This window comes from Pristiophorus japonicus, chromosome 8, assembly GCF_044704955.1.
Source record: "Pristiophorus japonicus isolate sPriJap1 chromosome 8, sPriJap1.hap1, whole genome shotgun sequence".
Taxonomy (NCBI): domain Eukaryota; kingdom Metazoa; phylum Chordata; class Chondrichthyes; family Pristiophoridae; genus Pristiophorus; species Pristiophorus japonicus.
The window spans coordinates 98,302,041-98,326,351 of record NC_091984.1 but is presented as its reverse complement, the minus strand read 5'-3'; the positions used below and the strand labels follow the sequence as shown (position 1 = coordinate 98,326,351).

The 24,311-nt window shown below is 43.9% G+C and overlaps 1 protein-coding gene across 1 annotated transcript in view; it reads left to right on the top strand.

The window, feature by feature from the left end:
* The window catches only part of hmcn1 (hemicentin 1), a 744,329-nt gene that overhangs the window by 679,400 nt on the left and 40,618 nt on the right, over positions 1–24,311 (top strand). Inside the window, exons 89-96 of the mRNA XM_070887155.1 lie at positions 894–1,064; positions 5,281–5,451; positions 10,779–10,949; positions 13,330–13,500; positions 17,572–17,742; positions 19,115–19,264; positions 19,843–19,980; positions 22,939–23,060. Of these exons, the coding sequence (XP_070743256.1) occupies positions 894–1,064; positions 5,281–5,451; positions 10,779–10,949; positions 13,330–13,500; positions 17,572–17,742; positions 19,115–19,264; positions 19,843–19,980; positions 22,939–23,060 (1,265 nt within the window). The remainder of the gene's footprint in view (positions 1–893; positions 1,065–5,280; positions 5,452–10,778; positions 10,950–13,329; positions 13,501–17,571; positions 17,743–19,114; positions 19,265–19,842; positions 19,981–22,938; positions 23,061–24,311) is intronic.

Here is a 24,311-nt window from a genome sequence, read left to right as displayed (position 1 = left end):
GAGCTGGTGAGCGGCCTGCGCGGATCCTTTCCTATTACTGCATGTCCCTGCAGCTCAAAGGGAACATTGGCTGCCACTGTATTCCCATGTTCACAATAATACAAAGTGGCATCTGGTGGTCATTGACACTAAAGTGCCAATATAACTTGAGGCTGGGGTCAGAAATTACATGATTGCTACTTGCAGTTAAAGAACTGACGCATCTGACTCCAGAATGCACTCAAGTCAAGTGTTGCAAGACCCCCTCTGGCAAACCGTCTCATACAGCTTGGACTGGGGTACCTCCTACAAGTATTGACACTCACTCTGGGACCCCCTACAAATATTGACACACACTGAGGGACCCCCTGCCCTAACCTACCTAAAGGGAAATGTTGCTATCAGTGTTGAAGTATTTATTAGTATACAACAACAGCAAAATATGCTAGTATGTCTCTAAATATAGAAAAATACATAAATATGATGACAAAGAGAGAAATCTGACCTCCTAGATTTTCAGGAGGCTCTTGCATTCCCAGCATTCAGAGACCCAAGTTTGAAAATCAATTAATTATCTTCCTGTTACTTATTTCCCAAGCTCACAGAAAGTACCAGAGGGTGAGCAGGATCTGTAGAATCATATTTCAGTATGAGTCAATTCCCTCAGGAGAGTACAGCAACAAATCAGAAAGTTAATTTTAATTTTTACTTGTTTACGCTTTGCCTGCCTTATATAACTACTTGCTTCAGAGTAATTCCTTGATGTAGGTTTTCATTGCATCAGTTACTACCTCGTGAAAATATTACCAGAAGGTAGAGTTTGTTTGCGTATTATTCTGATGAAAGGTTGCTAATAGAACAGATTAACATTAAATACTGAAAGACTCTTGTTAACAAATGTTTTATGCCTTCAGTGGATGGCAGTTGGTCAGAGTGGGGCCAGTGGGAGGAATGTTCTCGCACCTGTGGCCAAGGAAACAGGACAAGGACCAGAACGTGCAGTAATCCATCGATGCAATATGGGGGGAGACGGTGTGAAGGCAAAGCTGTGGAGGCTATCATGTGCAACATCCGGCCTTGTCCAGGTAACAGAGGCAACTCCATCAGTTCAGCATGTACACCGATTCACTATAACTCTCCCTCTCTTACACCAAGACCTATAATAGAAAGCTCATTGCTTAGGACTCCTTCTCAACGAGAAACCATGAATAATGCTATAACATGCTTGCTACGTAACTCCCGAAACATTTCAGAAGATGTATTGAGCTTTGGTTAAGAAAAACAAATAATTTTTGCACTGTGAAATTGCTGACCTTTTATCTTGTTCGTGTGATTTTTACTCTTTTTTTTTTCCAATTGTCTAGCTTTATTCTTTTCTTGCATCTTTAAGCGCATAAATCTCAAACACAAGAACCAATTTGTAATGAGTTAATCCCAGATCATACAATAGAAGTCACCATGAGATTAATTGCAATGTTCAGGAATGTTAGAGTTGTTTATCTTCATTATTCTATCCAAGCACAATTTATTAGCACAGTGTCAGAAACCTGAGGCCAACTTGAGCCAAAATTGGAGTGTTTGATCCATATTACTATTGAAAACAAGATTCTTCACTTGAGCCACTTGAGCAATTCCATTGTGAACAGGGACACCGTGCCTGCTGTATTTGCTGATAGACCATCGTGCCCTTGGTTTTCATATGGGATAGAGAAGGGGTTAAAAAAGGAGGGGGGTTGCAGTGTTAATTAAAAAAATAATTACAGCTGTGAGAAGGGATGACATGTTAGAGGGGTCACCAAACGAGGCCATATGGGTTCAATTGAAGAACAAAAAAGGGGCGATCACACTACTGGGAGTGTACTATAGATCACCAAACAGTCAGAAGGAGATAGAAGAACAAATATGTGGGCAAATTGCTGTAAAGTTCAAAAACTTCAGAGCTGTAATAGTGGGGGATTTCAACTACACTAATAATTGGGGGAAAAGTAGTGTAAATGGTACAGAGGGAGCAGAATACCTAAAATGCATTCAGGAGAACTTCTTTAGCCAGTATGTAACATGTCCAACAAGGGAGGGGGCGGTTCTGGACATGGTTTTGTGGAATGAAGAGGGGCAGGTGGAAAGGGGTATTAGTGGGAGAGCATTTTGGTGCTAGTGATCAGAATTCAGTAAGATTTAGGGTAGTTATGGAAAAGGACAAAGGTGGACCAGGAATAAAGGTTCTCAATTGGGGTAAAGCAAATTTTTCTGAGCTGAGATGGCATTTGGCCAAAGTGGACTGGAAACGGCTACTTGATGGTAAATCAATGTCAGAATAGTGGGAGTCATTCAAGGAAGAGATCCTGAGGATACAGAGCAAGTATGTTCCCTTAAAAATAAGGGGCTAACAAATCCAGAGCTCCCTGGATGTCAAGGGACATACAGGACAAGATAAAGGAAAAAAGGGAAGTTTATGACCGATTCTGAGAACTCAATACTGCAGAAGTGCAGGGGTGCAATTAAAAAGATATCAGGAAAGCAAAGAGACAGCATGAAATTAAAATCAGGGAAAACCCAAAGATGTTTTACAAATAAGAGGATAACTCGAAAAAGAGTGGGGTCTATTAGAGACCATAAAGGAAGTCTGTGTGTGGAGGCAGAAGACGTGGGTATGATTCTTAATGAATACTTTGCATCTGTCTTCACAACAGAGAGGGGTGATGCAAACTTTGCAATGAGGAAGGAGGAGTGTGAAATATTCAACGAGATAAATATAGTGAGAGAGGAAGTATAAAGAGGCTCAGCAGCTTTGAAAATGGATAAATCCCCAGGCCCAGATGAAATGTATCCAGGCTGTTAAGAGAAGCAAAAGAGGAAATAGCAGAGGCTCTCACCATCATTTTCCAGTCCTCTCTGGTTACAGGTGTGGTGCCAGAGGACTGGAGGACTGCTAATGTTGCACCTTTGTTTAAAAAGGGAGAAAGGGATAGACCGATTAATTACAGGCAAGTCAGCCTAACCTCAGTGGTGGGAAAAGTATTGGAAAAAATCCTGAGTGACAGGATAAATCTTCATTTGGAAAGACATGGATTAATTAAGGACAGTCAGCATGGATTTGTTAAGGGAAGGTTGTGTCTGACTAACTTGATTGAATTTTTCAAGGAGCTAACCAGGAGGGTCAATGAGGACAGGGCATATGATGTAGTCTATATGGATTTTAGCAAAGCTTTTGATAAGGTCCCACATGGCAGACTGGTCACGAAAGTAAAAGCCCGTGGGATCTGGGGCAAAGTGGCAAAATGGATCCAAAATTGGCTCAAGGGCAGGAAACAAAGGGTAATGGTTGATGGGTGTTTTTGTGACTGGAAGGCGGTATCCAGTGGGGTTCTGCAGAGCTCAGTGCTGGGTCCCTTGCTTTTTGTGGTACATATCAATGACCTGGACTTGAATGTTGTGGGTATGATTAAGAAGTTTGCAGATGACACTAAAATAGGCTGTGTGGTTGATAATAAAGAAGAAAGCTGCAGACTGCAGGAAGATATCAAATGTACTGGTCAGGTGAGCAGAACAGTGACAAATGGAATTCAATCCGGATAAGTCTGAGGTAATGCATTTGAGGAGATCGAACAAGGCAAGGGAATACACATTAAATGGTATGACACTGAGAAGTGTAGAGGAACAAAGGGACCTTTGGGTGCAGGTCCACTGATCCCTGAAGGAAGCAGGCCAGGTAGATAAGGTGGTTAAGAAGGCATATGGAATACTTGCCTTTATTAGTCGACTCATGGAATACAAGAGCAAGGAGGTTATGCTTGAACTATATAGAACACTGATTAAGCTGCAGCTGGAGTACTGCGTCTAGTTCTGGTCACCACATTACAGGAAAGATGTGATTGCACTGGAAAGGGTGCACAGGAGATTTACAAGAATGTTGCCTGGGCTGGAGAATTTTGGCTATGAGGAAAGATTGGAGATGCTGTGTCTGTTTTCTTTGGAACAGAGGGGAGCTGAGGGGAGATCTGATTGAGGTGTATAAAATCATGAGGGGCCTGGATAGAATGGATAGGAAGGAACTTTTTCCCTTGGCAGGGGGGATCAACACCAGGGAGCATAGATTTAAAGTAATTGGGTGGAGGTTTAGAGGAGATATGAAGAGAAATTTCTTCACCCAGAAGGTGGTGGGGTTCTGGAACTCACTGCCTGAAAGGGTGGTAGAGGCAGAAAGCCTCACCACATTAAAAAAAAATACTTGGATATGCACTTTATGGCCCCAATTTTGTCCACCATACAGTGAATTATTTTGGCACCAAAGCTCAGTTCAAAGATTCCCCAATGTTGGAGCGCTGGCAACTGCTACCAGCGGCAGAATGTTTGGCGCTATACATTCTGGCGCTGGTGTACGTGTAAAAGAAGGTTGCATGTCATTTTTGTGCATAAAGCAAACTTTCCACAAAAATGACATTTTTCAAACCGGCGCACAGACCCTCGAAGCACCATAGGAAAAACCCTTACCTGCAGTTAGAAAAATCTGCGCTAGCCCGCTCCTATGCCCAGCCAAAGGGATTCCCTGTCTCTTATAAATAAACTTTAAGATAATTTTAAAAGCAAATACGAACTATATGCAGGTATAAAAATAAATATAAACTTACCAATACTGATGCACCTGTGATGATAAATGAACGCTGGCAAAAAAAGAAAAAACCTTTATCGTTTTCCAGCGATGCTCTCACTGCCCAAAATCGTCCAAAAAGTGCAGGGAAACCTTTTAAAAAATCTCCAAGTTTGAAAACGCAGCAGACAAATCGGAGTCGTCTTCTTTTGCCATCCACTACAGTCTTTTCCCGATTCTCCTCGACGTCGTCTGCTGCCGCTGCTAGCCCCCAGCCAAAGGTCTACACATACAAATTTTTTTTTTTGCACATGCGCAATGTGCATGCGCAGTGCGTTTAAAAAACATTTTTTTTTTGAGCGCATGGGCTGTGCGGTTCAGGCGCACACTGGAAGCTCTGCCCTGCAAGATCAGCTTGGGTAGCGCCAGCGCCAGAAGGTGCGCATGGTGGGAGAAAACTTAGGATTTTTATTTTCAGTGCTGAGGGTCCAGAAAAAAACAGGCGTCCAGGTAAGTGAGCACTATTATTTTGTATTAGGGAAACTTGTGCTGTAACCTACAAGCTATGGACTAAGAGCTGGAAAGTGGGATTAGGCTACATAGCTATTGGTCAGCTGGCGTGGACACGATGGGCCAAAATGGCCTCCTTCCGTGCTGCAAATTTCTATGATATACTAAAATATTCCTTCATCTTTTTATCAATCACTTTTCAGTTATTGGTGGCTGGAGTTCCTGGTTGCCGTGGGGACTATGCAGTGAGACTTGTGGTAAAGGGACTCAAACTAGACTAAGGCTATGCAACAATCCTCCTCCATCATTTGATGGAGCGCACTGTGAGGGGCAAGATGCACAGACGCGGGTTTGTAAGAACAGACTGTGTCCAGGTAAACTATTTGAATCTACATCTTAAACATATTTTGTGATTCATAATTGATGAAAATATTTGAAAGTGCTTCAGTAGCTACATTATGTTATAGAGCGTGGTGTTCAAATTTTGTTTATTTAATGGTAGCGTCTATTTGAAACACTAGATATCTGATTGGTCCCCTTGGAGGACAAGACCAGATTTCTGATTGATCCTCTTGAAGGGCAAGACACACCCAAATGTTTGTCTAGAATGTGTAATTTGATCCTGCCTGGAAAGTAATCAAGATCTCTGCAATGTGTAAATCTATGGAATTCTCTGCCCCAGAGAGCTGTGGAGGCTGAGTCCTTGAATATAATTAAGGCAGAGATAGACAGATTTTTGAGTGATATGGGAGTAAAGGGTTATGGGGAACAGGCAGGGAAGTGGAGCTGAGTCCATGATCAGATCAGACATGATCTTATTGAATGGCGAAGTAGGCTCAAGGGGCTGTATGGCCAAATGACCCTATTTCTTACGTTCTTATGTAATTTGATCCAGTCATTGTCACAGGCAGCCTCCAGAGCTCACAGTGTTAACACTATTGCTTTCAGAGAACAGACCGGGCTCGCTCTCCCGGGTTAGAAGCACTCACAGCACCCACACTGCCGAGTTCCGATAGGAAGGGGAAAGGCCATAGAGGGATTTCAATATGAGGATGAGAATTTTTAAATCAAGGATTTTGCTAGACCATGAGCACAAGGGCGATGGGTGAATGGGACTTGCTGTGTGTTAGGAAACGTGCAGCAGAGTTTTGGATGAGCTCAAATTCATTGAGATGGGAGGCTGTCCAGGAGAACATTGGAATAGTCAAGTCTGGCAAATAACACATGAATGTAATATTATGCATGTTGTAGAACCAACACAGAATACCCTCCCATTTTTAAAATGTCATATATTTATTGCCTATCCCTAGTGTCCTTGAGAGGGTGGTAGTGAGCTGCCTTCTTGAACCGCTGCAGTCTGGGGTTGAGAGGGGGGAAGGAGTGGGAGAACGTGGTGCAGGTTTAATGGGACGGGAGTGGAAGAACATGATCCAGGCCTAAAAGAGAGAAGGAGAAAGTGATCTATCTTCCCATCTGAATCACGTTCTTACTTTCATCCCCTTCCCCTCTTTAGATCATGTTCTTCCATCCCCCTCCGTCCCAAGCTCCTGATCTCGCCCCCTTGAGTTCCTGGCCTTCTCCCCTTGAACATAAGAACATAACAAATAGGAGCAGGAGTAGCCCCTCGAGCCTGCTCCGCCATTTAACATGATCATGGCTGATCCAATCATGGACTCAGGTCCACTTCCCTGCCTGCTCCCCATAACCTCTTATTCCCTTATCGGTTAAGAAACTGTCTATCTCTTAAACTTATTCAATGTCCCAGCTTCCATAGCTCTGTGAGGCAGCGAATCCCACAGATTTACAACCCTCTGAGAGAAGAAATTCCTCCTCATCCCAGTTTTAAATGGACGACCCCTTATTTTAAAATTATGCCCCCTAGTTCTAGCCTCCCCCATCAGTGGAAGCATCCTCTCTGCATCCACCTTGTCAAGCCCCCTCAATCTATACGTTTTGATAAGATCACCTCTTATTCTTCTGAATTCCAATGAGTAGAGGCCCAAATTACTCAACCTTTCCTCATAAGTCAACCCTCTCATCTCCGGAATCAACTTAGTGAACCTTCTCTGAACAGCCTCCAAAGCAAGTATATCCTTTCGTAAATATGGAAACCAAAACTGTCTGAACTTCTCCCTCCCGCCCCCCCCACCCCCGGAGTTCCAGACATTCTCTCCCACCCCACCCCTGCGAGTTCCTCTCTCCAAGTTCTCTCTCTCTTTCCCCCCCCCCCCCCCCCACGAGTTCTTATCTCTCCTCTCCTTGCCCCCACCCCCCAACAAGTTCCTCCCTGCTCCCCTCTCTTTCCTCCCCTCCCATATCCGAGCTCCTCTCCTTTCCCCCGCCTCCTCTCTCCCCCGCCTCCAAGCTCCTCTCTTCCCTCCGAGCTCCTTCCCCCCTGACCTTCTCTACAGGGAGCCGAGGAAAGTGTGCTGGTTGAAGCCACAGGCCGCAGCCACCGCAACGTTGGATGCACATGTGCAACTGGATCGAGTGCACCTACGCACTACCAAATGGGGACACATGCGCAGAGGGGCTCGCAACACCGTGGAAATAATCACTGCCTTATTTTGGTCATATTCCAAAACTCATACACGCTACCTGTTTGTAGCAACTACTTAATCTGAATGTCAGTTGGGTGTACTCTCACTTCTTGAATTTGCAGGTTTTGAAATCAAGCTCCACTCCAGAACTTGAGTACATAATCCAGACCAGGGGCCTTTCTGCTTGCGAGCCCCCCAGCACCCCCTCCCCCCCCCAATCATCATATGTTTTTAAAAATATTCCACGGACCCCCTGTAACACAACACAAGTATTCTTTCTGTATAAAAATGAGTTATTAATTTAATTAAGTCCTAATTTACATCAGCAACGTACTGCGGATGCTGGAAATCTGAAATAAAACAGAAAATGCTGGAAATACTCCGGTAAGGCAGCATCTCTGGAGAGAGAAACAGAATTAACGTTTCAGATCTGATGAAAGATCATCGACCTGAAACTTTAACTTTATTTCTCTCTCCACAGATGCTGCCTGACCTGCTGAGTATTTCCAGCATTTCTATTTTTATCGTAAATTTACATTATCTGCCCATTTGCTGCCTATGATCTGCTCCACTCCATCAACCATTTGCTTAACAGGAAGTGAAACAGGAACAACACGCACAGTGCTCACTACAGGCTCGTTTTGTGCACACTCGGTCGGACTGGATTAAAATTCCAGGCCCACGTCCTCCATTTCGGAAACAGAACTTCCCCCTTATTTCGATATCAAACCCCACACAGCTTTGAATTAACAGCACCAATAATGGCGGAGGTGAATGGCATATAAGAGAAATAAACAGGACCCTGAGCAACTATGCCCATCTGTCCCCATCACCATAAATCCTATACTGACAAAGGCAGCCCACCTCTTTCCTCCTCCCAACCCTTTCACAAATAGCCAGCTGTATCTCAGAGGACACAAGCGCCCAAACTAGGTCTATCCATCCATTAGAGAAACACGTGACCAAGAATATAAAGCTCTGAGTCTGAGGTACGAGGAAAATCATGATAACGCCTTCAGCTATTTTATTAACTCAGACATTGAAGGAGAATCACACTGGATCCCAATTATTACGGCCTTGCCATAGGCCCAGAGATTGGAAAGTCTCTTTCTTGCCTTCCCTCCCCCTCCCCTTCCCCTTCCAAGGACACGTGGTGCGCGCTCTCTCCATCGACAGCGCCCACTCCCCATCCCAAACACCAGTTTAATCAGGAAAAAAAAACGGTTTACTTTCAAACACGTGAGCAGCTTCCAACCGACACATGGCAGTTCCGCACGAGGGGAAAGAAAAGGATTGACTGACTGGATAGACTGTCTGCAATTGTACAACTTTCCTTTAAGTCACTTAAGTCAGCTTCTGACACCTGTATTCACACACCACTGTACAATTCAGTTCCTTATCAGTGACTGACTCAAGGGGCTAAAACACCGTCTTACCATAAGAGGCAGTGACACATTGTGCATTAATCACTAGCTGTAATTTTTAAAATTTTAGTGTTCTCCCTGTTCAGCTCAGTCAGTATTTGCACCTCTAGTGCACTCTGACTTTGAAAGCAGTTGCTCATATATACGATGACCCAGTCCAGTCAAGAGCAGAGCAGCAGTTTATGTGTCACAGACTAGATCACTGGCTGGTTATACTCAATTGCGAAAGGTTCCCAATATATTTACCTTAGCAGGACTAATCATCCATCTATGTTCTGCTGAAAGGCTTATCTGAATATCCGGCCACTTGTCTGAACAGCTGGTCCTGAGAAAACATTATGGACCATTTGCGGTACTTTGGTCTGTTTCCAAAAGGCAAAGTGGGGATCTTTCAAGCATTCTTGGCTCCTGCAAATATCCTGCTCTCAGCCCACATGCTGAAGTACAAGCTGTTTCGAGAAGTGTTTGATGATGAAAAGCGCGAGTGGAACATGGAGCTGGGTCAAAAAAAAACTTAACGAGGCTGCCATAAAAGTCAGTGACATGCAAAGGGACTTATCTATCATTCAAATGGTGTCCAACAGTGAGAACTTGAATTGACTGCACATGCAAAATCTTTATAACTGAGACTATTCCTCTTGTCTCAATATACAGGGGAGTCTACTGATGTTTATGCCATGAATATCAATGGTCTTCCCTGTATATTGATGGGACAAACTAACTGGCAGACCTCCTGAAATATTCTGGCGGACCCCCTGATCCGCCAGAACCCCTGATCTAGACTAACATGTGAGTGCAGTACAGAAGGAGTGCTGCATTGATGGAAGTGTCGTCCTGCCAGCTGAGCAGAAAAGACTCAGCTATTCAGAAAACACAAGGGGAATTCTCCTGGTATCCTGGCCAAAGTTCCTCTCTCAACGAGCCTTACCAAAAACAGATCAACTGTTCATTTATCTCATTTGCTATTTAAAAGACTTTGCCGTGCATAAATTGCCATGCCTACATTGCAACAGTGAATGAAACTCCAAGTCAACAGATTTTAAACAAGTACAGAGGCAGGGAGGGGAGGCAAGAACAAAAAGGAAGGTCTGTTACTGATGATTCTGACATTCCCATTTACCCCTCCTCTAGGCCCATCTTTATTTACTTGCTCCATTACCATCTCCTTTCACCTTGCATCATCATCCCTTACGTCATTTAATCTCTTCCTCCTTCCACACTATCACAGACCTTTGCTTTTGTTCTTTCCTCCCCTCCCCCCTTTCCCTGCCTCTGTACTTGCTCAAAACCTGCTCCATCTCAAACCTTCCAGTTTCATCAACCTAAAATGTTAACTGTTTCTCTCTCCACAGATGATGCCTGACCTGCTGAGTATTTGCAGCATTTTCTGTTTTTATTTCAGATTTTCAGCATCTGCAGTATTTTGCTTTTGTACAAAAGTGGCTTTGAAGCACTTTGGGGCATCATGAAGGCTTTATATAAATTCAAGTGCATGCTTTCTGAGCCCCAATCATAAGTGAATGGAGCCTGCATTAGGAAACTATTTGAAATCAGTCACAAAGGTATTCATTATAGCCCAGGGCATTAACACAACAACCTGTTTGACCAATATAAAAGACATTGGTCTTTGCCCTATTGGATGAGTGAAAAGTCCTTGGGGGCTGTCAGAATTGATCATGAGTATTGTAGACTAACAAACTTCATCTCTTCTAAGTATCTGGTATTTCACTGTTTTAGTGGATGGAAAGTGGACATCTTGGATCAGCTGGACTGCATGTAGTGTGTCCTGTGGAGGAGGCACTCGTCAAAGGGCCAGAACATGCTCCGATCCAACACCACAGTATGGGGGACGCTACTGTGAAGGCAATGATGTACAAATTGACTTCTGCAACAGTGATCCGTGTCCAGGTGAGTATAGAATGATGATTACAGGCCTTCAATAAATGCTAACTGGATGGTTACGACCATCCATTAACTGATCATTGCAGTGTACACATCTTCAAACAAAGACATTTAGAATTTCAAAAAGCCATCCTACAATAGATTAAAATATAATCAAATGGAAATAAAACCAGAATATTCTAGAAATACATGGCAAGTCCATCAGCACCTGAAAAACCAAATTAACATCTTGAGGCCTTAAGTGTGAGGTTTTGACCACGGTCTCTAGCTGAAATATGAATCTGCCTTCTGTCTTTTCAGATGCTGATTTTCATTTGCAGTTTTTCTTTTTGTCTATAAGATATGATTGACTTTACATGGTGTAACCCTCTAATCTCATCGTCATCATAGGCAGTCCCTCGAAACAAGGATGATTTGCTTCCATGCTAAAAAGGGATGAGTTCACAGGTGTTTCAATGAAGGACCTAATATTCCAGGTCCTGAACTACATCCTGAAGAATGGAAGATACCTGTGCATGCATTTTTTTAACCTGTGGTGGCTGTTGCACACCAGCCACCACACGGGCTTGACAGAGCTAGGTCTTGGTCCAGTGGCAAGGGTTACCCAAAACGACTGGAGCCCTGCTCTGATGCACGGGCCTAGTGCGCACACACATCGCAGTGTGGGCTGGCCCGTGCTGCCCCTGGGCCCTTCTGGCCCCGAACTCACGCCTCCCCTGAGCACCAATCACCTTGCTTTACATTCTCTCGCCGCTCCTTCGCCCCAACCTCGCCGTTCCTGCTGTCCCTGCCCACGCTCCAATCACCGACCTGGAACTTGATGACGTCACTCTTCGCTGCCGTCGCCCTCCTGCACCAGCTCGCGCTGCTCCCTGAAGTAGTATGCTTCCACACTGCTCCCGGGCCGCTCGCCGCTCTTTTTATGCCCCCGACGTTCTCTGGATGCTCGTCAAGATGGTGGCTTGGGGAAGGAGGCGCGGTGTCACGGGACCAGAGAAAGATGTGGGTGTCATTGGCAAGGCGAGCATTTATTGCCCATCCCCAATTGCCCTTGAGAAGGTGGTGGTGAGCCGCCGCCTTGAACCGCTGCAGTCTGTGTGGTGAAAGTACTTCCGCGCTGCTCCTGAGGCCGCTCGCCGCTCCTTTTGTGGCCCCGAACTGCCGCTGGTGTTCTCGCACAGGTCGGGGCCTCCACGCTGCCAGTCATCAACCGGTAGTGGGAGCACCGACGGCGGGTCGGGACTGTGGAAGGGGCAGCGGGTGGCCTCGGGAGCAACGTGGAGGCCCCGACCTGCGTGAGAACACCAGCGGCCTCTAATCTATTGACCTAATGAATCGCATTGTTCTGTGCTGAAACATTCCACAGCAATAGGAATCTTTTGTTATTGCCAACCCGCGCTTAAACTCTCTGAATTTAGGTAAGTGGGTTATGTCCCTCTGGGGTGACAGTGTTTACACCATATTGGCCAAATAGAAAATCTCCCTGAGGATTTATGAGTTGTGTGGCTTGAAGACTCTTGAGCATGGAGATAGTTTGCATATGTGTCAAATACCCTCTGACACCAAAATAATTGCAATGAAACTCTTCTATATCAATGACTCTGTCAAGTAAACACTCTGTTGGTTAAGTAGATGCATTGGTCTTGTATTTATTGGAACTAGGTTATAGCACATTGCATAGACATGTACATGCAACTGTCAACAGCAATGAGTTGAGCAGGGAACTGGAAGAATGGCTGTATCCTCTAGACTGCACTGACTTTGCTGGACCCTGGCCTTTACATACCCTGACCTTGGCTGCAGTAGCAAAGCCTTGTTGTCAGTTATTTTACTCCTCATTTACAAAATTACAAGATAAATACAGATGAGGGAGGGCATTCAATTATTCTTAGCTGATTCATCCAGGGAAAAAGTGATGTTCCTCTTCTTCAGATCATCTGTTTGTCTCTTGAACTAATCTAATGTTTTCAGCTTTGTTACCATACTATTCCAAGTGTTAATAACTCTTTGCATAAAGAAATTCACCATGACATGTGTCCTCATCACATTTCTGTATTTTTGACTATTTTCACAGAAAGGATTTGGAAAAATAATTACTTTAAAATGTGATTTAAATTATTGTATATTCATGCAAGTTTTAAAAAAAAAGGCATGATAGAATATGTGGTTAACATGCTAATGAAAGTGGATTTCCTTGAAGACTGTAAACAAGAAGCAGTTGGTTAGCTTGAACACCTCACACCTGTTATGTTGGGAAGGTAGTGATCCCAGGTGCTCAGCGGGAGGTCCTGCTTGCTCTATTCTTTGTATATCTTATGTTACAGTTCACAAGTCACAACATAGTTAATGATGCTAAAATTGTTTACACTTTTTACATATTTTTCAGTCCATGGTAACTGGGGTCCATGGAGCAGTTGGGGAACCTGCAGTCGAACATGCAATGGAGGCCAAATGCGACGATATCGTACCTGTGACAATCCCCGGCCAGCAAGTGGTGGAAGGACTTGCGCTGGAGCTGACACTCAGATTCAACGGTGTAGTACTGATGTTTGCCCAGGTGAACAGTTTGATTTTATATTAGTATTTTGGAGCATTATTGGATAGTGCTATCAGGAATTTCTGGTGTAATTGTATCTAAATAGCAGACAGATCAAAGAACTGGAAATAGTGATCAACATTTATGTTTGCCAGTTTCTATGCATAGATGTTCTCAGTTGCATTTTTTAAACGTGAACAAGAATAAAATAAAATAAAAACATAACAAAAAGCACCAAGTTCTCAAAATCTGCACACCCAGGAAATCAGTCTTTCAGATGTGATCTTTTTGTTGAGAGAAATGCTGCAACCTAAAATTATGCAGATATGAGATGAGACTAGGATTTAGCACGAGATACAAATATGGGATAAAATGCAGCATCAGAACCAATGGGCCCAAGTTTCGGGCCGCGCCTAAAACTGCGCAGCCCAGACCTGGACGCCCGTTTTTCGCGCCAGAAAGTGTGCCTAAAAAAAACGTACCTATTCTCCGGCTCCCTGCAGGCTCTCTGGAGCTGGGCGCGGCGCAGCACGAGCTGTAGGGGGCGGAGCCAGGTCCCTGCGCTGAAAACAGTGCCAGGGCTTCTGCACATGCGCGCTACAAAACTGTGGGAGGGGCCCAAAGCACGCAGCCCCTAGCCCTGGCCGAATGGCCTCACTGGTGCTGCGTGCATAAGGCTCCTCCCACCCGTCCGGACCCGACCCCCGCTCCCACCCCCCTCTCCCCTTTCGACTCTCTTCCCCCCCCCCCCTCTGCAACTCTCCCCCCCCCCGCCCCGCCGGACCTCCACGACACCCCCCCGAGGTCTTGGGGCCCGGCCGTTCAGCCTCCTAACATAAGAACATAAGAATTAGGAACAGGAGTAGGCCATCTAGCCCCTCGAGCCTGCTCCGCCATTCAACAAGATCATGGCTGATCTGGCCGGGGACTCAGCTCCACTTACCCGCCCGCTCCCCGTAACCCTTAATTCTCTTATTGGTTAAAAATCTATCTATCTGTGACTTGAATACATTCAATGAGCTAGCCTCAGCTGCTTCCTTGGGCAGAGAATTCCACAGATTCACAACCCTCTGGGAGAAGAAATTCCTTCTCAACTCGGTTTTAAATTGGCTCCCCCGTATTTTGAGGTTGTGCCCCCTAGTTCTAGTCTCCCCGAGCAATACATCAATAGTCTCCTTCCCCCCCCCTCTCCTTCCCTCCCCCCCCCGTCTTTCCTTCCCTCCCTCCCTCCCTCCTCTCCTCCCTCCCTCCTCTCTCCTTCCTTCCCTCCCTCCTCCATCCTTCCCTCCTCCCTCCTTCCCTCCCTCCTCTCTCCCTCCCTCTCTCCTTCCCTCCCTCCCTCCTCTCTCCTTCCCTCCCTCCCTCCTCTCTCCTTCTCTCCCTTCCTCCTCTCTCCTTCCCTCCCTCCCTCCTCTCTCCTTCCTCCCTCCTCTCTCCTTCCTTCCCTCCCTCCTCCATCCTTCCCTCCTCCCTCCTTCCCTCCTCTCTCCCTCCCTCTCTCCTTCCCTCCCTCCCTCCTCTCTCCTTCCTCCCTCCTCTCTCCTTCCTTCCCTCCCTCCTCCATCCTTCCCTCCTCCCTCCTTCCCTCCCTCCTCTCTCCCTCCCTCTCTCCTTCCCTCCCTCCCTCCTCTCTCCTTCCCTCCCTCTCTCCTCTCTCCTTCCCTCCCTCCCTCCTCTCTCCTTCCCTCCTTCCCTTCTCTCTCCTTCCCTCCTTCCCTTCCTCTATCCCTCCTCTCTCCTTCCCTCCATCCCTCCTCTATCTTTCCCTTCCTCCCTCCTCTCTCCTTCCTTCCCTCCCTCCCTCCTCTCTCCTTCCTTCCCTCTCTCCCTCCTCTCTCCTTCCCCCCCTCCCTCCCTCCCTCCTCTCTCCCTCCCTCCTCTCTCCTTCCTTCCCTCCCCCTCTCTCCTTCCCTCCCTCCTCTCTCCCTCCCTCCTCTCTCCTTCTCTTCCTCCCTCCCTCTCTCCTCTCTCCTTCCCTCCCTCGCTCCTCTCTCCCTTCTCCCCCTCCCCCCCCCGTCAGAAACACAGACACTGACAGACAGAGAGTGAGAGACACACACACAGACAGACAGAGAGATAGAGACACTGACAGAGACACACTGGGGGGGGGGGGGCCGTCCCAGCATGCTGTTGGAGGACTCCCGGTGCTGCAGTCGGTAAGTAGAAAATGTTTTATTTATTGATTTTTTTAAATTTTTTTTATTTTTTATTAATTTTTTTTGATTGCTTTATTGGTTGATTTATTGATGTATTTATCATTTATTATTGATGATGGCTCTTTATTTGTAAAACTGAAGTGTTTAATGTTTGTAAACTTCCCTTTAAACCCCCCCCCCCCCCACATTCCCTACGCCTAACTTGTAACCTACGCCTGATTTTCTAAAGTGTAGACAAGGTTTTTTCGAACGTACAAAAATCTTCACTTACTCCATTCTAAGTTAGTTTGGAGTAAGCTTTCACTGCCTAAACTTTGCAAACAGGCGTATGGGCCGGACACGCCCCCTTTTGAAAAAAAAAAATTCTGTTCCAAAGTGAAACTGTTCTAACTGACTAGAACTGGAGCAAACTAAATGCCGAGAATTCAAATTTCTAAGATACTCCATTCTAAACCAGTTGCTCCAAAAAAACAGGAGCAACTCAGGCCGAAACTTGGCCCCAATATCACAGAAGCTATGAGAAGTGGCAACCTTTTTGGTGTGTGGTTAAAGAGTTACGTGGTCTCTGGGGAAAAAGTTTACTTTATTTTTTCATGATGCAGTGATGTTGTTTGTGTTGAAATGCATCATCACTACCACCTGCAGCAGGATGCATAAGGGGCACCTCAAGATAACTGAAAATACAATACTCCATCTTTTGGGCCACAAATTCCTACTGTCTCTGAGAGAGGAGAGGCAATATCAGGAAGAGCTGTGGTCAGAGAGGTTTCCTGCTGCATTCATTCTGGTACTAACCTCTCATTCAGCCCTTCATGGCAGCAATATTTAAAATCCTCAGGGGAATGACAAGCCTCACAATAAGATACATGCTTATGCCTGCTGGACATATCCACTGTGGAGCAAAACCCTCTCAACACAATAACTCGTGCAACTGTCGCTGCTACATGCAAGGCAGTGCAACCTCCGACCTTCCCCGCAAGACCCGACTCTACACCTCATCTCCAAACAGTGCACTGTTCCCAACATGTGCACAACATACCAACTATCTTGTTATACAAACGTATTCCTCTGTAAATACCATGTGGCAAACTGTACAGTGATTTCATAAAATATATGGATGCACTGGTTTCTATTTGGCTTTAAAAGAAGACATGTCAAACACTCTTTCATGAATATGGTGCTCCTTATACTATCAGTTTAAAAATTACCATGTTTTAATCTGAGTCCTTCAAGGGAATTAAATATGGATAATATATTGTTAACATTGTTTGCTGATCTTAAAATTGTTTTATTTTATAATATTTTTTAAATTTGAGACATTAATGTGCAGGATAGCAGCAAGGTTAAAAGACTAAAGAGGTGAAATGTGTCTTGGACAACAGCACCAGCCAGGCGATAGTGAATCTATACTCCTTCCAATTTTCTCTTCCGTTGAGGTTAATCGGGCGGAGTGTAACACGGGCTGCCCTTTTGCTATCGCCCATTTTGCGCAACTGCAAGATAAATTTCACCCCTAAGAGAGAAGTCAAGAGAAATCTAATCATGTTGATTAGGTGACCCCAAGCGTTGGGCTTTAAAAGTCTGCAGATTGTAGATGAAAGGGAAGACTGAAGGAGGTAAGAAGTTCTATAGATTTGAAATCCTAGGCAAGAATGAGTTAGAGTAGGATATTGCAACAAATCTTGATTTCAACAATGGGGGATGCAAAGAGACGTGTAGGAAAGGATGTTTGGAGTTTACAAGGATCGAGAGAGGAACGTTCTTAAAAGCATAATGTTTACTCATTGGAAAGACATTTAACTTCATGTAATACCTAATGAATTACTCTAATATATAGAAAGACTTGCATGGTAATGTTTCCTCAGATTCTTCCTCAGTAAAATAAATAATGCTATTACCAATTGATCATATTTATTCCTCCTAAATTTATGTCCAGTGGATGGAAATTGGGGTCCTTGGCAAACCTGGAATGATTGTTCAGCATCTTGTGGAGGTGGTGAACGGAGGCGACTCCGTCTGTGTAACAGCCCAGTGCCCTCTAGTGGAGGCCGCTCATGCCCAGGAGATGGCTCACAGGTGTCCAGGTGTAAAGTCCAACCCTGTCCAGGTTTGTCAGCTGTTTTATTGAATGTTTGAAAAGACTTCCGCTTTGAATTTGATGCAATCTTCGTAAATCAAAGAGAGCCATTTTGAAGAAGTCACGGTCACCAGGAAAGGTGTTTTGTAAGGCATTGGGGGAATAGTTTGCACTTCCCGTTAGCGCCCCCAAACGATTTCTCGCCCGGGGGTGGGGGGGGGGGGGGGGAAGCGGGGCGCTACTGGCTCCCACGAAATTATGCAGGAGTTAGCGGAGGCGTAAAACCAGCAGTATGCAGGTACAGCAAGTAATTAGGAAGGTAAATGGAATGTTGGCCTTTATTGCAAGGGGGATGGAGCATAAAAGTAGGGAAGTCCTGCTACAACTGTTGGTAAGACCACACCTGGAGTACTGCGTACGGTTTTGGTCTCCTTATTTAAGGAAGGATATATTTGCACTGGAGGCAGTTCAGAGAAGGTTCATGAGGATGATTCCTGAGATGAAGGGGTTGACATATGAAGAAAGGTCGAGCAGGTTGGGCTTATACTCATTAGAGTTTAGAAGACTTAGAGGTGATCTTATTGAAGATTCTGAGGGGTCTTGACAGGGTAGATGCAGAGAGGATGTTTCCCCTCATGGGGGAATCTAGAACTAGGGGGCATAGTTTCAGAATAAGGGATCGCCCATTTAAAACGGAAATGAGGAGGAATTTCTTCTCTGAGGGTCATGAATCTTTGGAATTCTCTACCCCAGAGAGCTGTGGAGGCTGTGTCATTGAATATATTTAAGGTGGAGATAGTCAGATTTTTTAAAGTTAAGGGAGTCCAGGGTTATGGGGGACGGGCGGTGAAGTGGAGTTGAGGCCAAGATCAGATCAGCCATGATCTTATTGAATGGCGGAGCAGGCTTGAGGGGCCAAATGGCCTACTCCTGTTCCTATTTCTTATGTTCTTATGTTAAAGGGGAAGTTTTCATCAATTCAAGCGATTTAAATTGTTTGCCGGGCATGGGGAATTCCACAGCGCAACCCGTGGCAGAGCAGGAGAATGACTGATCACAACTTCAGGATTTACGTGTTTATCTGCACATGTGCTAAATCCTGAAGTTGCGGTCAGTTTCAGAGGGGTATTGACAGGGAACACTGACACTTTCAAAATCATTACCACTGCAAAATCCGTGCCATTATTATGCAATGTATCTAACAATTAACCTGTTTCAGCCAAGGAAGGGTTTTCTAGCCTAAGCCTATGAGAGTATTCATCTCCAGTAGAGAGGTGATGTTTGGTCAACCCTGGTGTTTTTGGTTAATTATCATGGCTCCAATTAACAGATTTTAATCTATGCTTTAGGTTTTCTTTTCAAGTGGCAGGAAATGTGCAATAATTGTGTTTCTTTCCTTCAGGTGGTCCTCAGCGGGCCAGAGGAAGTATTATAGGAAATATTAACAATATGGAATTTGGTGTTGCTTTGCTGAACTCCACAATCTTTGACAGTCCAGAAACTGGTGCTCGAATTATACAAGCTCAAATCTCAAATGTACCAAGGAGCATTGGTAAGTGCCTGGAAGGCTCTGAGCTACTCAGTGGCCTTCATCTTCAGAACCTGGGTTTGAATCCAACTCAGCTGATATTCACTTCAATAAAAGCGAAATGTCAGTAATAACAGACAAGAGACACTTTGGAAATAAAGGGAAGAAAGAGACCAGAGGCAGAGTAGGATGTCTGATTCTCATCAGTGGCCATGGGGAGGGGATATCAATAATTTTGTTGTTTTACTTGGTGCAGGCAATCATATTAATATGCTAACTATGCCAGAGAATACCTTCATTATGTTATCATATATTTGGACAAGGCAGCAAGCAACACAACCTATCACTTTGTAATTCTCTCTTGTGGGTCACATGACCAGTAACCTTAATTTGCTTACAGCCCAAAGGCTTGTAGTATCACTCACTGATACATCGCCATAAAAAAATAAGGTAGGTCTGAATGCTCTTGATTTACTGGTGAACCCACCTTCTATGTATCAAGAGTCACTCTGTACACAGTATAAAACTATTGGTATGGTTGCTGCTTAGTAACTTCCCCAAGCCCATCTTGTTGTGTGTTAAGTATTCCATTGTTTTTCCAGGCCCTGCCATGAGGAAGCTCATCTCAATCTTAAATCCCATTTATTGGACAACTGCAAAGGAAATCGGGGAAGCAGTTAATGGATACTCTCTTACAAAAGGGGTTTTCAGACGGGAGACACAAGTCGAGTTTGCCACTGGTTAGTTGATAAATATATTATTTTAAATCTTTTCATAATACATGAAAATTGGAAAGAGGAGATTAATCATTTTATCTGGTAAGTTCATGAATATTTAAAAAAAATCATACAGGATTTCATTGGAAGTTGAAAACATATTCTGTGAAGCATTTTAAATTCAGACAATTTTTCCACTGCAGGGAGCACTCCTCCCAGCTGTTTTTTCACAACCATGCTGCATGGTCAGTACAGAATATTTGCCTGCCTCTTTAAATATTGATATCCATGTTATGTGAGCACATTTTGCAATTAAACAGAAATGTCTTGAAATCACATCTTTAGATATTGGTTTGTATGAAATTCCTTTGTCTGCTGTTGAGCTTTAGATGTAGGACAAAGGAATCTGGTATGAATCTATCTACCTGTTAATATTGCACGGCCTGATTGCACGGCAAAGGACGGCATGGCATAATATTGCACGGCAAAGGACATCGACAGGCTAAGTGAATGGCCAAAAATTTGGCAGATGGAGTATAATCTTGGAAAGTGTGAGTTGATGCACTTTGGCAGAAAAAATCAAAGAGCAAGTTATTATTTAAATAGAGAAAGATTGCAAAGTGCCGCAGTACAGCGGGACCTGGGGGTACTTGTGCAAGAAACACAAGGATAGTATGCAGGTACAGCAAGTGATCAGGAAGGCCAATGGAATCTTGGCCTTTATTGCAAATGGGATGGAGTATAAAAGCAAGGAAGTCTTGCTACAGTTGTACAGGGTATTGGTGAGGCCACACCTGGAATATTGCATGCCGTTTTGGTTTCCGTATTTACGGAAGGATATACTTGCTTTAGAGGCAGTTCAGAGAAGGTTCGCTAGGTTGATTCTGGAGATGAGGGGTTGACTTATGAGGAAAGGTTGAGTAGGTTGGGCCTCTACTCATTGGAATTCAGAAGAATGAGAGGTGATCTTATCGAAACGTATAAGATTATGAGGGGGCTTGACAAGATGGATGCAGAGAGAATGTTTCCGCTGATAGGGGAGACGAGAACTAGAGGGCATAATCTTAGAATAAGGGGCCGCCCATTTAAAACTGAGATGAGGAGAAATTTCTTCTCTTGAGGGTTGTGGATCTGTGGAATTTGCTGCATCAGAGAGCTATGGAAACTGGGACAATGAATACATTTAAGACAGAAATAGACAGTTTCTTAAATGATAAGGGAATAAGGGGTTATGGGGAGCGGGCAGGGAAGTGGATCTGTGTCCATGATCGGATCAGCCATGATCGTATTAAATGACGGAGCAGGCTCGAGGGGCCTTATGGCCTTCTCCTGCTCCTATTTCTTATGTTATGTTCTTACGTTATGATTTCAACCTAGAAGATTTTTTTACCAAGAGATCTATTGTACTCTGAGTGGTTTGATTTGTTTGTAATTAAATTAAAAACTCTAGATTGAAAAAAAGGTGTTCAGTCGGCAATAGTGTATGGAGAACTGGATTTTGCTGGCTATCAAACATGCATGTTCTGTGATATTTTAAATTAAGTATTTAAACCACATCAATCTTTCTATGATTTTCCCTAGCTGCTTTCATGGATAAGTACGAGGATATTGTCAGAAATTGTGAATGCCTACAACAAAAAGGTTTAAGGTCCTGTGCGCTGCTTTTAGTGCAGCCATTAACATGCTTGCATTAAATTCCTTTCTCTAAAATAAATGGATTACCTGCTGTGTTAAAATAGTAAAGCAGTGAATGGCTGAGTTAAAATAACACAGCCAAAAAGTTATATGGAGGCATTACCTAGTGCACTAAAAATAACCCACAGCAGAAATTAAATCCCAGTCATTTAATGGAGTCATTATGAGGTAATGAAATAAAATCAATTTTAACTTAAGATTAATATGTATCATTACACTCACAAGATCACACATTGTCTAATACAAATTTAATATTGATCCAGAATTTCTGTAGCTTCTTAATTGGCTTTTCCATAACCAAAGCCAGGTTTTGATTTGCAACCTGACCTGTAGCTGTCCTGAGCATTCATTTCAAGAATGCAAAGCAAATGCTCCTTGTAGCCTTAGAGGGATATATTCCTACATTTCAGTACAGTAGCATACATGGGCCCTGAAATTCCACTGGTCGTCTCTCCCAGTCAGGATACTGGCACAACCCCAAGAGAAATGACTGAAAACAGCGCAAGACCGGGAGAAACCTCACACAATTTCAGGCCCATTGTATTTTACTGTCCTTTGCTCCTGTCCTTTCAAAGCAGCATATCCTCTGACTTGCCATGAGCAGCGCCTCAGGCAATTCCGTAATACATGGGTGCCCAAGCATTTTTGTCCTATGGTCCATGTCGGTGCATACCATGGAGCTTAGAGGGTCACCAATAAAGTCAAATTCATGTTCCCATTAATTTGCATCCATCACAAATTGCTGATACTAACAGATGTTGATGTTCTGACGTAGGATTTATTCACCAATGCGGCAACAGTGCTGAAAAGCCATTACAAAACTTCTAGGCCCACTTAATTCAAATAGGACAAACCAGCTAAAGAAATATAAGTGCAAATAGGAGTTGCCTCGGTGCCATGGGATCTCCCGGCCTGGGAGGCTGCATGCAGCCTTTGAACCTAAGGTTGGACACTCCTGTCCTAGTAAAGGCTGGTTATTTTTAAAGTGAAGAAGCAGCCGGTTATCAAGATGATGATATGGCCAGTGATGCTTGCTTTTGTGTTAATTCTTAAATATATCAGTAGCAGTAAATTGATTGTATAGATGATACAAATGCCAATCAACACAATATTTTTAAAAAATCTGAATAAGATCTCCATGCCAGAGTGTTCATACCCAGCATATATGATGTATTTGTAACTTGCAATCTTTATAGCACTGAATTCAATGCGACTTAGTGCAGCAATTATAAAAGCACAGGCTGCATTAGTGAGAATTATTTTTGGCTTGGTCTCTGTGGTTTCTAGGAGAGATACTACGAATGACGCATATTGTTCGAGGCCTAGACTCCGATGGGGCACTATTACTGGACATTGTGGTGAATGGATATGTGCTGCAACTTCCCTCATCTGTGAACCTTAATGTTAAGGTACTATAGGAAATGCATTGTGATTCTCAATAGAATAAGAAGAATGCATCTTAGAATGCATCTATTTTTAAAGAAATGTTTAGGTTGAACTGCATGCAAATTTCCATCCAAATTCCCAGTACTGACTTTTTAAGATGTTAAAGTCTATTGTTCTTTTATATCATGTTCCAGTATTTTGAAGCCAGAAGTCTCTATTGGAACCAAAACGCCATTTCACACTGTTCGGGCAATCAATAAATAAGTGCTAATTTTGAGTTGCCAAAGTGTCATGCTGTGTGTTAATAAAGGATTGTGTTTTATACTTTCTATAAAGATCTGAATGCATGCATATTGCACCTCTATTGCTTCAAACACAGATCTAATCTCTGGTGATCAAATATATATACTACCCAGGAACATGCCGGTCCTCCCCATACCTCATATCGTTATCATTACTCCAACATTTAAATATTCCCATATATGACCCAGATTTTGCTGAAGCAGGGCATCTCACAGGATGCCCTTTTAGAATTGTTGCTGCACGATCAGGTTTTTAAAAATTTTGCCCACAAATTTGCTGACGTGCAAGCTGATGACAGTGCAATGAGGGCAACAGAGAATCTGGGACCTTGGTGAAAAATAGGACAAATTGTATGGGCTGGATTTTCATCATTTAGCCCTACGACCGGTTTTCCAGCGGTATTTCGGTGGTATTTAAAGATCGTGGTTTTTTTTTTAACCACTCAAATACCGGTATGACTGACAGTCGCTATTTTCATCAAAATATGACCGGTGGTAGGGCTAGCGGTATTTGGATCTTATTTCTGATCGTGCAAGAATGGGCGATATTTCTGCATATGGTAGATTTTTTTTTTCTTAAGTTTTTTTTTCCAGTGTTTTCCCAAGTTTCAAGGTCATGCATGCATATTGAGTTACAGTTATATTGAGTGGAGTAGCTGTAGAGATGAAGTAGAGAGGACGTATGAGGAGAGAGAGAAAGATTAATATAAATATAAATATATAAATTAGAGAAAGAGTAATATAAATATAGTAATAATATAAATCCACTAAATTTTTCTGAATGTCTCAAATACCAGAGTTAGGACGGAAGAGGGCCAAGCGGAATTAGTGAACGCTGTTGCGCGGGTGTTGATGACTCATCCAGTTGAGGTGGTATGGGGGAGGGGGGAGGAGGGCTTCGACACTTTCTCTTCGAATCCACTTTTCGTGGGTTCTCCACCACTGAAATTGCGGGACCAAGCAGTGTGCAGC